This window comes from Hermetia illucens, chromosome 1 (genome assembly GCF_905115235.1).
Source record: "Hermetia illucens chromosome 1, iHerIll2.2.curated.20191125, whole genome shotgun sequence".
NCBI classification, from domain to species: domain Eukaryota; kingdom Metazoa; phylum Arthropoda; class Insecta; order Diptera; family Stratiomyidae; genus Hermetia; species Hermetia illucens.
Window position 1 is genome coordinate 97251037 of NC_051849.1, and position 16312 is coordinate 97267348.

The 16312-nt window shown below is 32.7% G+C and overlaps 1 protein-coding gene across 1 annotated transcript; it reads left to right on the forward strand.

The window, feature by feature from the left end:
* The first annotated feature begins 2993 nt into the window (after window positions 1-2993).
* LOC119655443 (tigger transposable element-derived protein 6-like) lies at window positions 2994-3580 on the forward strand. Its single transcript, XM_038061373.1, has 2 exons — window positions 2994-3358; window positions 3413-3580. The coding sequence occupies exons 1-2, from the start codon at window positions 3038-3040 to the stop codon at window positions 3578-3580; spliced, it is 489 nt and encodes a 162-aa protein (XP_037917301.1). The 5' UTR covers window positions 2994-3037.
* The last annotated feature ends 12732 nt before the right edge of the window (window positions 3581-16312 follow it).

A 16312-nucleotide genomic window follows, 5' to 3' on the forward strand; every position in this document is an offset into this window, starting at 1 on the left:
CCCACTTTCAATGGTGATTATCTTAAATGGCCATCATTTAAAGATTAATTCACAGATATTATCCTCAAAAATGGAGTCGCAAGATTTACACTTTTGAAAAATTTATCAATGAAATTTGTGAATGTCAACCACCGGAGAATCCAAACTGCCTTATTAAGGGATAGGGGGGAGCTACTGCCCGAATATAGGTAGATATTGGGCAAAGATGGAAATTACAAAGAACTAAGAGCATTAATTGATTAGGGTTCTCAGTGCTTCTTTATAACTAAACATGCGGTTCAAACACTCAAGCTTCCGAAACACCGTCCACACGCTGCAGTTGCGTATATAGGCAAAACTAACGTTAGCAAACCGCTGCACACAAATAACTACCCAGGCAAGATTCGAATCAACATTTAACATGACAACAGCGATAATATTAAAAAATTATCAAAGAAAGATCTAAAAAAAATTCTGGAAAATTCTCACATTCGATTTGGTTCTTGCAGGCCCAAACTTTGATACACCAGCCAGAATTGACATCATCCTAGACGCAGACATTTACTCTAAAGTGTATGTTTCGTTTCAAACATCGACATAAATAAAGATCACCAGAAGTTCGGGGAAATGAAAGATCTTCATCAAGAACTAGTCACAACGGCTGAAGAGGCTGCCCTCGAAAAACATGATGGGGAAACTTTTCGAAGACTATCAGATCGAGAACATGTGCCTCCAAATTAATATCGACACCCACGATCAAAACTACCAAAAAATTCCATGCCGAAAATCCCCAAGGGAACCAATACGACCAAGTAGAAAATATGTCAGCGCTGCTGCTGCAATTTATTATTTCTTAAAATGAAGCATTTGAAATTGTAAGACTTTGCCAAAAATAATATGCCGTAATCGGTTTGGAAATCGAATAAATAGTCTCACTTCAATAATTTGCAGTTCATACATTTTGGGTTTCGACGATATTACTACCTTCTCGCTTACCAGACATTACTTCCGGTAATATATGGACGATGTGGCTTCAATTATTTTGGTCAGAATCAATACTACACGTTACCCAACGTGTACCAGTCATTAATTTTGTAAGGACCCCTTGTTTTCAGTTGCAAAATGTCGTAATCTCCGGCATTTTGAGATACTCAGTAGAGCGAACGAAGTTGAGTCATTTGAAGTACAGGTATACCTCGACTTATCACACTTCGACTTATATCATTTTTGACACTTGAAAAATTAAGGAGAATGCTTCGAATTAACACTTTTTTGCTTCAATTTATCACACAATTTTTAGCACTATGTGCATACATATTTTTAATTCTACACACTTTCACTGTCGCAGATCGTCCGCTTAGATAAAAGTGGATTGGAATATTTCTTCTAATTACTGGCGCCATTTGGGCATACGTATTGAATATAGCTCTGAATGTTCACACATTCAGAGGTTGAGAGGTGTGAATGTGTTATTGAATCCCTGTTTTCTGGATCCTTGGTTACGTATATTTGTTGAAAGGGAAGAACTTGGTGCACGTGAACAAACTTCGATGATTATGAACAAAAGAAACTATCTGAACAAATTATTTTGGTTTATTATGGGTGGTTTGCAAGTTTACATGGAAACGGAAGGACATTAGAAGATTATTCTTAGATAAACATTGAGAGCGAGTTAGGTAATTACACTTTCAGTTAACGCTGAATAAGGATCTGTTGTATGTAAGCAATTTGTTCAAATAAAACCTGAAAGGATCGGACGTTGCAAATATTAAAATCCATCCAACTATGTACAATATTTCTCGGTTAATTGCGTCCCTTTTAATTGATTTTCCCTTTTTATTGCATTAAAAGTAAGAGCAAATTTTTGTCCCTAAGAAAATGTCCACATGTCTTCCCGCTTAAATGCATCCCTTTTTATTGCGTTTCCCCTTTAACTGCGCGACCATTTTTAGATTTTCGTACAAATGTACATGTAAAATTTCCCGGTGTTAATGCACAGCTAAAAATTGGTTGAAGAAATCGTAATAGACTTAAATGAATATTAGTTGTAATACAGAAAACCCAACAAATGTATATGGCATCACTGAAATGTTGTTTTCTTTCTGTCAAATGTGTCACTTAAGCTTCCAGCGTTTATAAAGGTTCTGCAAGTTCATAAAGCAAGTTAAGTGTTTAAATTTCTTGTGAAATAACGGAAAAATCTAAAGTAGGTACGCATTTAAGAAATGTACACATGGTGATAATATCTAAAGTGCAAAACTTTGCATATTTTTCAGAAACGAATGAGTCCTAATAGACACGTAACCTTATCTTTAAAACAAAAGATGCAAATCATTAAGGAAATCAAGTGTAAGGAAAAAACCAAACAGGAAGTGTGTGTCAAATACAAATGCTCAATGTCTACGATCAATAGAATTATCCAAAATGAATAACACATTTTAGAAAACTCCAAAATGCATAACCTGTCAAGCAAGCGAATTAGAAATGGTGCATGATACGATGTTGACCGAGCTGTTTCAATTTGGTTTGATGAGAGCATCGGGTGCAATCATTTCAACAAATATGATTTTGGAAAAATCAAAACAGTTTGCTGTGACATTGAACAAGGATTTTAATCCCACTACCGGCTGGCTGTGGCGCTGGCAGAAACGTAAGGGAATATCCTTGAAAACAATTCATGGAGGAGCTGCATCTGCCGATTCGGAAAGTGCAAATAATTTCATCAACACACTTTTCCCGAATTTGATTGAAGGTTACAAATCATCAGATATATTTAACGCCGACGAGAGTGGTCTGTTTTTTAAAGCTTTACCGGTATCAACCCTAAGCAGAAAAGAAAGACATAATAATGGATTTATTATAAATCGTCAAAAGATCGTTTAACTTTGCTTTTCATATGTAATGCCACCGGTGATTATAAAAAAGTAATTATCATAGGTAAACCGAAAAATCCACGCTGTTTTAAAAATAAAACTGTGCCTCTTAAATACTATCCCCACAAAAAGCGTGGATGACGAGGGAAATCTGGGAAAGTATTCTAATCTCTCTAAACGAGGAGATGGCCAAACAAAACCGTAAGATTATTCTGTTCGTGGATAATGCTGCATCTCACAAAACAACAAAAATTCTGAAAAACATTAATATTCAGTATCTACCGGCCAATACTACCTCCTTGATCCAACCATTTGATCAAGGGATAATACACTCTTTTAAAGCGTATTATAGGCAAATTATAATACGAAAACAGATTTCTGCTATTGAAAGTGGAAAGACTATTGGAGAATTTGCGAAATCTATAAATATTTTTAATGCATTGCATATAATTAAACATGCTTGGTGGTTAGTCAGACCATTGTCTATAACAAGGTGTTTCCAAAAGGTAAATAATTTCAGTAAGTTGTGCGTTTGAATTAGCTAAGTATTATACTTTCAGGCTAAATTCATTTCCGAATGTGACGCAGCACCATCTGCAGAAAATGAGCAGGAGGATATCACTGAAACCATCAGTGACTTATCAGGGGATGAATTCGACAACTACATCCGTTGTGACGACAATTTGGTGTGCTGTGGACAACTTACAGATGAAGAGATAGTTAAATAAATTTCATTGGAAAAGGAAGACAATGAAGACTACTCCGATAGTGATGCAGAAGATGAAATTCCTAGTCTTCCGAATGTGCTAAATTCCCTAACAACCGTCCGAAAGTTTTTATTGCCTCAAAATGAGTTCATACAAGAGCTGGAAAACATTGAGGACTATGTTTATAAAAACTATTTGAAAAATAGGCACAACTGCCTAAGTCAAATATTAGTGAAAATGAATCGGAAATATCAGTTAGACGCAAGTAAACAGCATCAATATAGTCCTGACCGAAACGAATCGTTTGTTTTAGAAAAGTTTAAATCGTGTTTGAGTGAAAATCAAGTTATTTTATTAGAAACTTAAAACGTGATAGAATTAGAATCCGCAGTTAGATTATTGAAATCATGTAATAAAAGGCATCAAGGAAATAGTCACAATCGTGCTAGTGCTAGTTCTACTAAAGATAAATATGTAAATTTTCGTAACACCAATAATTCTTTCAATTATCGTAACATTTATAATTCGCGTAAAAATTTTGAAAAAAAATCTTTTATCAAATCTTCAACACAAGTTTCTAGAAACCGTGAAGAACCAATGGATGTAGATGTAAATTTTACAATACACGCCTCGAAGATGTCTTACCGGTAGTCATACTTTCAATTAATAATAAAAAACTTCCAATATTAATAGACACGGGAAGTACTGTCAATTTACTTGATAAACGTGAAGTAAATAATTTATTAAAACTCTCTCAACCTCTAAGAGTCCAAACGGTAACTGGTTCGCAAGTTATAACTCGTGAAACTTTGACCGCTTTACCATCAGAATTCAATGACGACGCTAACATGTATTGGAATGTAACTGATTTAGGGAATAAAAACTTTAAAGGAATCATCGGGAATAACACTTTAAAGAATATGAATGCGATACTTTATTTAGGAAAGGGAATTCTTGAAGTAAACGGAAAGCAAATCCCATTTACTTATTCATGTCCAATATAATATGTTAATTACATAGAACCAATTGAACATTGCGAGTTCAATCTAAGTTAAGATTGTTACGACAGATGAGAAACCTATGTTTTTTAAAATTTATAGATTCCCTCAAGTTCACGAAGAGGAAGTCAAATTACAAATAAAGCAAATGTTGGAACAAAATATTATTCAAGAGTCAACTTCTCCATATAACAGTCCGGTATGGGTAGTTCCAAAAAAAATGGACAATAGTAGCAAAGCAAATGGAGAATAGTTATTGACTATCGTAAGCTTAATGAAAAAACGATAGATGACAAAATGCCAATTCCTAACATAGAATCCATTTTAGACAAACTTGGTAGAGCAAACTATTTTTCCACGCTGGATTTAGCAAAGGGATTTCACCAAATTCTGGTTAAACCCGAAGACAGAGCTAAAACCGCCTTTTTAACTAATACAGGTCAGTATGAATTCGTGAGAATGCTTTTCGGATTGAAAAATGCACCTGCTACCTTCCAAAGAATGATTAATCATGCCCTTAAGGATTATATTAATAAAATATGTATCGTATACCCTGACGATATACTTATATTTAGTACTTCTCTACAGGAACATATAGATTCCATGGGGAAAATATTTGACAGATTAAAAGAATACAATTTGAAAATACAACCGGGTAAATGTAGCTTCCTACAAAAAGATACGGAGTATTTAGGGCATATTTTAACTAAAGATGGAATCAAGCCGAACCCACAAAAAGTTGAAAAAATAAAGAATATTAAAATTCCGGAAACACAGAAACAAATTAAAAGTTTCCTAGGAATAAATATTATAGGAAATTTATACCTAATTATGCGAAAATAGCAATTCCATTAACAACATGTTTAAAGAAAGATCAGAAAATTAATATCAATGACATCAAATACATAAAGAGTTTCGAAAAACTTAAAGCAGTTCTAATATCAGATCCGATATTGAAATACCCTGATTTTAAGAAACAATTTACGTTAACAACAGATGCATCTAATTTTGCAATCGGAGCCATTTTATCTCAAAACAGCGATCCGATAGCATATGCTTCTAGAATGTTAAACAATAGTGAAACCAATTATGCGACTATTGAAAAGGAATTACTCGCGATTGTGTGGACTACTAAGTATTTCAGACCATATTTATTTGGAGTAAAATTTAAGATAAAAACAGACCATAAACCGCTAGTTTGGTTCAATAATCTAAAAGAACCAAATCAAAAATTGATTCGTTGGAAAATTAAATTAAACGAATTTGATTATGAAATCGAATATCTTCAAGGGAAAGAGAATAAAGTTGCAGATTTTCTAAGTCGTTTAAAATGCGATGAAATAAATCACATTGAAGAAAACGACGACGCAACTATGGTAACAGTTCATACTTCTAGAGAAGAAAGAAATGAACACATTTTCATAAATGATACTTGTGTGAATAAATACTCGTATAAAACACAAATTATTTTGCAAGATAGTCCTAGTACAGAATTAGAAATACATTTTAATAAAAAAAGAGTATTTAATTCCAGAAACATTCTTAACAATCCCGAAGATCTTTCTAACATATTAAGAAGATATATATTTAAAGGGGTAATAGCCATATATAATGAATTGGAAGATCGTGAATACAACAAACTCCAAAATAAGTTAATAGAACTTTTTTCTCACAACAACAAAATTTCTGAAGGATGTATCCAATTTAGAAGATCTACATAAAATTATTGATAAAAAACATCAAGAAACAAATCACAAAGGTATAATTGAGAATTATGAGCAATTGAAAAATGAGGTATATAACCCAAGCTTATTTAAAGAAATAGAAAAAACTATTAACAATTGTGAAACATGTAATAGGTGTAAATACGATAGAAACCCAATTAAAATGGAATATCAACTTAGCGAAACTCCAAAAAATATTAATGAGGTAATTCACATTGATACATTCCATATAAAACATCATTATTTCCTAACAAGTATAGACAAAATGACAAAATATGCTCACATATCTGAACTAGAAGACAAGACAATGGTTACGATAAAAGAAAAACTTCAAGAAAGAATGGCGAATTTAGGGAAACCAAACAAAAGTATTGCCGACAATGAGTTTAACAATATTGAAATAAAAAATTTTTGCAGGGAAAATAACATACAAATACACTTTACTAAACCAAATACACATACAGGGAATTCAAATGTTAAAAGATTTCACAGCATTCTATTAGAACATTTTAGGATCCTTAGTGTAACTCAAAAAGAAAATTCTTTCAAAGTAAATTTGTATAAAGCTGTTGAAAAATATAACTCAACTATTCATTCAACTCTAAAAGAAAAACCGTATAACATCCAATTCAATATGAATCCAGAACAGGCTACCAATTTCTCAGAAAAACTTAGAAATAAAGCAAAAACGGCTAAAGTATTTTAACAAGAATAGGGAAAATATAAATTGCAACCATAAAAGAGCATTCATAAAAAACTACGAAACACATCGTCATAAACACTTACCCAAATTTAGAAGTGTTCCAATAGATCAGACAGAAAATAAATTATTTTATAGAAATCGTGAAATAAGCAAAAACAATCTAAAAAGACCTACGAAATTCTTTTTAGGACCCCCGGAACAAGAAAAGGAATTTTCGAAAAGAAGAAGGAATACTAGGAAAGTCAATTATTCAGTTAATAATAATAATTCTAGCAGTAGTACAAGGAATACAAGGAATGTTTCAAGTACACGAAACTAATAGTTACAATGGAATAATCATTTTTGAAAAAGAGCAAGTCAACCTAATTTCAGAATATTTCAATGTTTTACACTTCATAAATATAGAGGACAGAAAAATCATTAGATTTAGTAACGTCAGATGATAAATCAATTCAACTTAGAAAAGAAAGTATATTCATTAAATTGCAAACTTTATATCCCACGAGATTTAGAAGAGGACTTATAAATGTAATAGGTACTGGTTTTAAATATCTTTTTGGAGTCTTAGATGAAGAGGACAGAGAGAAAATAATGAATTATTTAGACACAGTAACATCCAATAATAAAAATATGATTAACACAATCAATAGTCAAATTGAAATAAACGAAGACATAAATAACAATTTAAAAACCCTCCAAAATCATATAATAAATGAAACAAAACACCTATATGATATTATCGATACCCAAAATATTAACAGTCTCAAAATAGTCATCGAAAATATACAGTACAATAATCTATTAGATCATTTGGAGAATATAATTGAACAAATTCAAGACAATATAGCAAATGCGAAAAATCGTCAAATGACAAGATTCATGTTAAATACATATGAAAAACAAAAATATAATATAACCTTAGAAAAATTACAAGATATTAAACTAAGCGTTTTAGCAAAAAATAAACAAATTGTATTTGTAGTTGCCATACCTATATATACAACAGAAATATTTAAAGTTTACGAAGCATATGGTACACCCAATGATGCAAGCTATGGAGTTATGTTAGAAACTAATCAATTCGTAAAGATTAACGATAAAATATATCCTTTCAAAACAAATATACTAAGTAAATATAAACAACCCCACGAATGTCTAACTAGTATCATAGAAAATTCCAAAATTAAATGTAATAAACTTTTTAATAAAGATTTCACTATAGAAGAGTTGGAAAAAGGCCAATTACTTATTAAAAATGCGAACAATGTATCAATAGATCAAAACTGTAATGAACACGAATACATTTTAAACGGACAATATGTCATCAATTTCGATAACTGTAACATACAAATATCCAATACAATATACAAAAATACCAATGACAAAGTACAACAGATTATTCCTATACCATTATAGAATACCACAAAAAAATTTAGAAATAATTTATCCAGAAAATGAAATGCACCTAAAACATATAAAAAATCTCAAAGAAATAAAGGAGATTAAAGTCGAATACCAAAAACATGTACTATATCTTGCAACATCATTAATATTAACAATGATTTTCATCCTAATAGGAATGAATCTCTAGTTTAAATGTAAACAACCAAAAGTCAAAATAACTGTAAACAATGATCATGAGGACATTGATCAATCTAAGGATGGAGGAGTTATGTATAAACACTCACAATCCAATATTGATAAAGAAGAATTGCATTTTTTCAACAAACCAATAGATAAGAAAATAACATCTTAAGAAACAAATATGTATCTTATCTGATGGTTACGAAGAAATGTAACATGATCATTAAACGAGAGGATAAGCACCGAACTGTGTTCTATGATAAGAAATCAACAGAAAAAAGTCGTTCTCTTATCATTTAACATATAGTTACTTATCCATACTATAAATATGAGAACGACTATTTAATTACCTAACTGTCAGTATTAGAGTAAAGATCTATTTTTCTATTAATAAATATTATTATTAATATCACATTTTTGTTTTAAATTGTTCATTTGTTCATTTAATTTGTGTACTTTTATATTTTCTAATAAATCCTCTTTATTTTGATAGTATAAACTAAAAACGTTTACATTTTTGTATGTATTTTGAATTGATTCTTAATAAGTGCTATATATGAAATGTTAGTTTTGGTACTTCATAAGCAACAAGCGACAATTAACGAGGAATTCTACTCTTCTTTACCCTATGCACACGAGCATGTATTTCCGCTTCGACTTATCCCATTTTCAACTTATAACGCACTTTCATGGAACCAATTAACGTGATAAGTCGAAGTATGCCTGTATTTAATTCAAAGTGAGTGCATGTCAAGTCATCCAGAAAAGACGAAGCGAAGGCACCCAGGAAAAATGAAGCAGTAAGTTGTAATATTTAAGTCTTTAACGATGTTCTTATTTATATCTATAATAGCATATTTTGAAAAATGAAAAGGGCAGGAATAAATAGAAGGCATTTGCGTCGTTTAATAAAAAAAGAAAAACAAATTATATGGGAACGATTAAATCCAATTTTAAATAGAGAACAAGAAATTTTGTTATCTTTTGCAGATGACAGTGACAGAGAAAGTGAAGTTCATGTTAATCGCAATAAAACAATTAATGAAAACCGCACAGAAAACCATATTACCAATTTAGCAACAGATTGCGTAAACCATGAAAGGAATTTAAGTGAAAAATTAGCCGACCGGTGTCAAGAATGCAGACTAACAAGAAAATGTTGGGAAAAGCTTTTGAGAACGCTTCATTTAGAAGGTTTAGATGTATCTCTTTCTATAAAAAGCGTGTTAAAAGTGTTACAAAAACTGTCACTCCGGGTGTATAATAAAAATACAACTTAAATAAAAAAAATTCTCACTTAGAAATTATGACACAGTTCCCATATTGAAATTGACGGCCTTCCAATTTGAAAAGTTGTTAACATAAAAAATGTAGAAATAATTCTAATTGGGAGACAAAAAACCCGCTGATGTAGATAATTATCTACATGAGTTCATTGCTGAGATGAAAAACCTAGTGGGAAATGGGATAATGATTGAGGACAGAGTAATTCCTTTCAATATTAGATATTTCATTTGTGATGCTCCTGCGAATTAAACCCAATATCAAAACTGACCTTGAGCATGTCAAACCCATTAACGATATTAGAGCATATTATACAAATATTAAATAATTAATAATCATTAAAATCAGAATATTATTCGTAGAATCACATTGAAATATAATACCAATGTAAACATCCTCCATATTAATGTATATCCTTCAACTAGAAAGCTAAGATCATTAAATGACTCATCACCTTATCTCAAACTTAGTATGAATCATCAATCTGAATCAATCAGAACAATAAGCAAAACTGCGTAGCCAGCAGAATTGAACATAGATATCAAATTACTGAATATTCAAAATGCATTATCAGCATTTTGTATCCTTTGTCTTAGAATATATAAATATAGAATGATAGTTTGAGAGCTCGTCTTTTTTACTAAATATTCTTTGAATACGGTAGTCTTTTTACCGAGTCTCTTTATCGCGTCTTTCTACGAAACGGTCAAAGTCATTCTATTAATCAAGTTATTAAAGTTATCTTTTATCATTAAGTGAGTTAGACAAGTGTAATTATAACAATAAATGAAGTGTTTAAAAGACCAGTCTCGTGGAAGAGACTTTAAACCAATTTTCTTAAATTTCAATTCAATTTCAATATATTACACCCAAGTAATATAACTTGCGCGAGCTTTTCGTACAGGCACAGTTGGACATAATTCTTTCCATGGCTGTAGTAAATGTAGACAACATGGAAGACATAGAAAATACCGTCACATATGATACCCATTGTATCTGATACAACATTTGCACAAAGGATACATTTAGATCATCATTAACCATATTTTCATAATTATTTAGGTTTATTAGAAAAGGCGCCGATTAGTATGACATCCCAATTCCCACTAGATGTAATGCACCTAATAGATTTGGGAGCTACTCGAAAAATTCGTCTTGCTACACCAGATCGAAAAACAACTAATAAATTAATGAAGATGAAAACACGCGATTATCTTTAAGGCAGCTTTTATCCCGAAAGAGTTGGTGCGGAAACCTAGGAGTCTTGAAGACGTGAGAAAATTCAAAGCAACGGAATTCATATTATATACTGGAATAATTGTTTTGGATAACATAGTAAGCGATGACCAGTATTATAATTTTTTGTTGCTTTTTTGTGCATATCGGATGATATTTCCAAAAAGTTTTGCACCAAACCTTGATACAGCTCAAGAGATGTTTCCTGAGTTTGTCGAATATTTCTCTGTATTTTACTGTGTTAACAGAGTCACATATAATGTACATACTTTAATGCACTTCACACAATGCATCAGTGAAAATGGATTCATCAATAGTTTTTCGGCGTATGCCTTCAACAATTTTCTGCAGAATATCAAGAAATGTACTACAAAGCCATCAAAAATGTTGCAGCAGCTCACATAGATATTGTGATGACAAAATTATAAGCAAGTCAAAAAGAGCTGGTTTTAAAAAGAATATCCATGGAAAACTGCTAAGTCATCAATTAAATTCGCAATACTTACACGTTTCTCAATTGGACAACGTTTGTTGCATAAAGCCGTTTTGATAACAAGCTTCCTAGATCGCGAAGGATACGTTATCGGAAAACCATTTTTGGAGGTCCGAAATTATTTTGAAGAGCCGGTAGAGTCATTGGCTTTAGGAATATGTTTGTGGAATGTGAGCACTTCAGAAAATACTGGCACTATTCGTATAAATTTAGTAGAATTTAATTTTAGCAGTTTGCCACATGATGAAATTCTTGTATTTATTCCTGTTCTTCACCAGTGTACCTAATAATACGTCGAAGAAAATGTCCTACCAAGACGCAACCTTAATAAAGGAGCTTTAAGAAGACGTAATGCGACATAAGGATAAAAAATGTACTAGGTATACATTTAAAAAGATTCTCAATCCTTAAAGAATTTAACTTAATACCTTTTTTTAAATACCTTCAATTGCTGACGTAATAAAAGAACTAACAGATTTGAAGAAACAAATTAATTGTATTAAGACACAAAACGAAAAGATAAAAAATCAATAAAAAGAATTAATTAATTTAATAGCCGACAATTGTGCTTTATTTAAGGAAATACTAATAAAAAATACTGTGGCGGATATAACGATTTCCAGCTCTGAGGGCTGAAAATATGGCCCCCAAAAAGTGTGACACGTCTCGTTCTCAGAACCGATCCAAAAGAAAAATCTGAAAAAAATCACAGTGGTGTATCTAAACGAAATCTAGGCCTTAAAATACATTCTGTTCCGATATCTGTGCAAATAAAGTTAATAATAGTATATTAGCATATCTTAGAAATTTAGCCGGAAAACCCCCCTAATAATATAATGATAAAATGCATAAATTTGGCAGTTTGAAGGTGAAACTTTTTCATTTTGTGTGAATTTCGTGCATTCAAAAACGTGTATAATATCATAACATATCAATTCGGCAATAACACAACAAAGTGAACTCACATGAATGGGAGGACGCCGGAAAACATTTCGTTTTAGTTTTTTAATCATTCATATATCAATATCAATTATTCCAGATAGACATATGTATGTATTTATATTTATCTGTAAGTGAAGCTTTGGGGTTGTGACTAATTCAGATAGATACATTTGTATATCAAACAAGCGGTGTTCAATTACGTACTTTACGTGTACATATGTATACTTTTATGCACGAAGTAAATCGAAAATAGGTGTACGATCAATTTACATACATGCATATTGAATACAGTATTGAGTAATCGACAATGTTTGTTTGTTCATTTCTTGTAGTTTGGAAAGAATATGCAGGAATATTGTGATTTTTAGTAATATACGAATGGAAAAATGTGCATAGGAAGTTTCTCACATAAGATGAACACAAAACCTTTATACTCGAAGCGCTAGCTTCCGGCTTGTTTTTTCTAGAATGTTATTTTCTAATTTGTAGGAGCCCTGAATAAGGACGGTTTCTCTGAAAATGAATTTGTTGACAACATAAGAGAAGCATTTCGGACCGTTAAAAACAGACACCATAAAACTGAATGCGTGCAAAAGAAAAAAAAAAATGCGCAGAACAGAATTTTATAGTAATTTTTATTATGTTATTTCTTGTTTGTACTAATATGGACGAATTTAGTTATGCTATAGATTTGAAAAATGTACGTCAAGGAATGTAATTTCAATGTTTTATTTGTATTTATTTATTTGTATAACGAATATTTCTTATGTTAGGAAATAAAAAGTTTACATGAGATTTCATAAACCATCGTGTTTATTACACTTCTAAAAACAAGTTCGTTTCTATGAATCATAGGAAACCTGAACCGTAGAATATATGTATGTATAATGTACAAGTTAACGTCAGCATATTAACTTCAGCATAGACATCGATATCGACCGGAAAGACAACACGCGCGGTATCACCTGAGTCAGCGGTCATCGATACAGGTGAAATCAAAACAAATGCATAATTGGCAAATTGCAATAATTCGTGCTACTTTTCATGTTTAGTAGTAAGAATTTGGTAGTCAGTCTTTAGCAGTATATTGTAGATTACACATCTCGAATAATAATTAAATTTTTTTAAATAAAATCGTTGATGGTTCTTTAACTTACATACTGTTTTCAGCTATAACGTTTCCATCATGAAGTAAGTTCTTACCAGTCAAGCAGAAAGTAAGCACTTACCAGCCTAGGATATGTCTATAGAAAAGTAATGAAAAAAGTAAGCGCTGCACCTTCCCTGACAGTTCTTATAGATCTGGTAAATACTACCCTTTTTACTGAGGAGAATTCCAACTCACCACTCAGCATCGTTTCACACATTACTCGTCGACTGGCATTCGTTGTAAGCTGACGCGTTTTCCTTCGCCCTTGAGTTCGAGTCACTTCTCTTGGTGACCCAAATTACAGTTTTTGTTTAAATTAATAGTGATTTACTGTGATTTGTGATAAGTGACCTGAATTTCTATGATGCGAGGTTTGCTATATGGTTACGGATGCTCTCCGAGAAAGAGAGGCGGAAGGTTGTTCTCGGAGCATTGATTAGAGTTGGCTGTGGCTGAAAAGTTTGGGCCTAGAGCTAGCCTAGTTGTTCACTGCTGCATTAGTGCCGATGAACTGATGCAGCAGATTCATGAGAATCATCTCGCGGATGATATATTGGCTGAAAGATTTGCTAAGGAGGTAAAAATTGTTAGTCACCCGATCTGGTCGGACCCTGAAGCGGTTAGTAATGTCGTGCTGGAGAGAACTCCATCCATAATAATAGATAGCCTGATATCAACTGAGCCAGTGTATGTCAAGTGGTTTAGCTACCGACTAGATCACATGACATGCTCCTCGCGTGTTTCAGGTGATTGGGTTTTGACCATAGGGTCGCTGATTGCAAAGCGAAGGACCATGTGTCTGCTCTTTGCTCGCGGAGTGTTCATATGGCCTCCTTCTGCAATAACGATGTGCATTGCCGGAACTGCGCGTTCCGGGGACTTCCGGCCGGGCATATGCTCAGGCCGATGTTGCGCCCAATATACGCCGTAAAAGTGTCATGTCGATCACACTGCTGCAGCTGAACTGCCCCAGAGCGACTGTCGTGATGAACGATCTGGGCCAGCATATCGCGAGCACAATATTAGTGTAACCATGTTGCAGGAACCCGGGGCAGTCAATGAATAAATCCAATAATCGTAATAATTACAACAATAATCGCAGCATCCATATCTATTATCCTCGTAATAACTACCAGAGAAATACTTATAATGGCCAACATAACTCTAATCAAAAGTATAGACAAAATTAAAAAACAAAAAAAAATATTAGAGATCTCCCGGAACCGATGCAAATAGGAACTAAAATAGGTATCGCCACCATATAATCGACAATTAAAATATAGAACACATGGAAGTTATCACCTTTAGATCATATTTCCCTACATCTCTTCATACTTCTGCAAACTCGCTCATTGAGCTTACAGCGTTTCGTAAATTCGACTCCGTCGCGTTTCAAATAACACATGGAACTCGGTAAGTAGGTAAATATGAAATTGCTGAAGTTGGGTCTGTGCATCTCCCGGTTACATGAATTCATTTTTCAATTATTCATTCAATTATTTATAAACAATTTAGTAGCAGTATCTGCGTAAATTGCCATCTTTACATAATCATCCGTGTTTTTTTTATATAGAAGCCAGGAGCTATTCACAACTGGCACTCGAGCAAGGCTATTACAAAATGTCTTTACCTCAGAATTTCCAAATAATTATTTGAGAATTAGCTGATTATTAACAGTTGAGATTCCTGCAGGTCATGAGCTGGCTCTTGTGAATATTAGATCTTCGTGATCTCATTTGGATTCAAGACACTTATGACAGAGGAGTTGAAGTTGTGAAATTACCGGATGTAGTGAGGATGATATCTTATTTAGGCGTCTACCCTCCAATCAGTAATCATTAATACCTAGTGTCATGAGTTGTATAAATAGTTTTAGGCAGCCCTTCTGAAAGCAGATGGGTTCCCGAATTCTTAAAAAGTGGTGCTATGGATCATGAGTGAGAGGTTATTAACATTACTAATCTCCCTATGTGCACAGGAAGCCGGAATTTCTATTATTTTTCTTGCACACTTATGAAAGGTAACATTTATGCATAATACAGAACCTCCCTTCTAGATGATATTCTACTGGAGTGTCATCATCTCCATTACTATTGATAGACAATTATACCTGTCCATGTGGTAGGCATACTCCCGGAAAGCCTGGAGTATTCCGAAGCCCTCCTTAAAATTCAAATTGAATACAAAAATCCAAACCCTGTTTCAAGATATGTAAGATCATCATGGCAGGAGAAACACTGCTTTTATCATACTATTTGGAATTTATTCATGTTGACTAGTAGTTAATCTCAACCCTAATATTCAAAGCCTGTAAGATCCATATACATCGAAACTAATAGCATTTACGTGTACGGTATACCAGGCACATATGACATTTCCCTTACTTTCATCATATTACATATACATCATACTTTATATACAAATACAAGAATTATAACTACGAATATATCTCTTATATAACAGCATTTCTCGGATATCTCATATGCACCTTACCTAACCCACAGACAAAGAGATTAGGGCCTTACTTAGCTTCGGGCCCAATTTCGCTCCAGAATTACCAAGGGATAACATTAGCAATGTGAATGACATCATTAGTTTAGCCATTAGTGGCAGCACTAGTAATATAGATCCTATTAGAC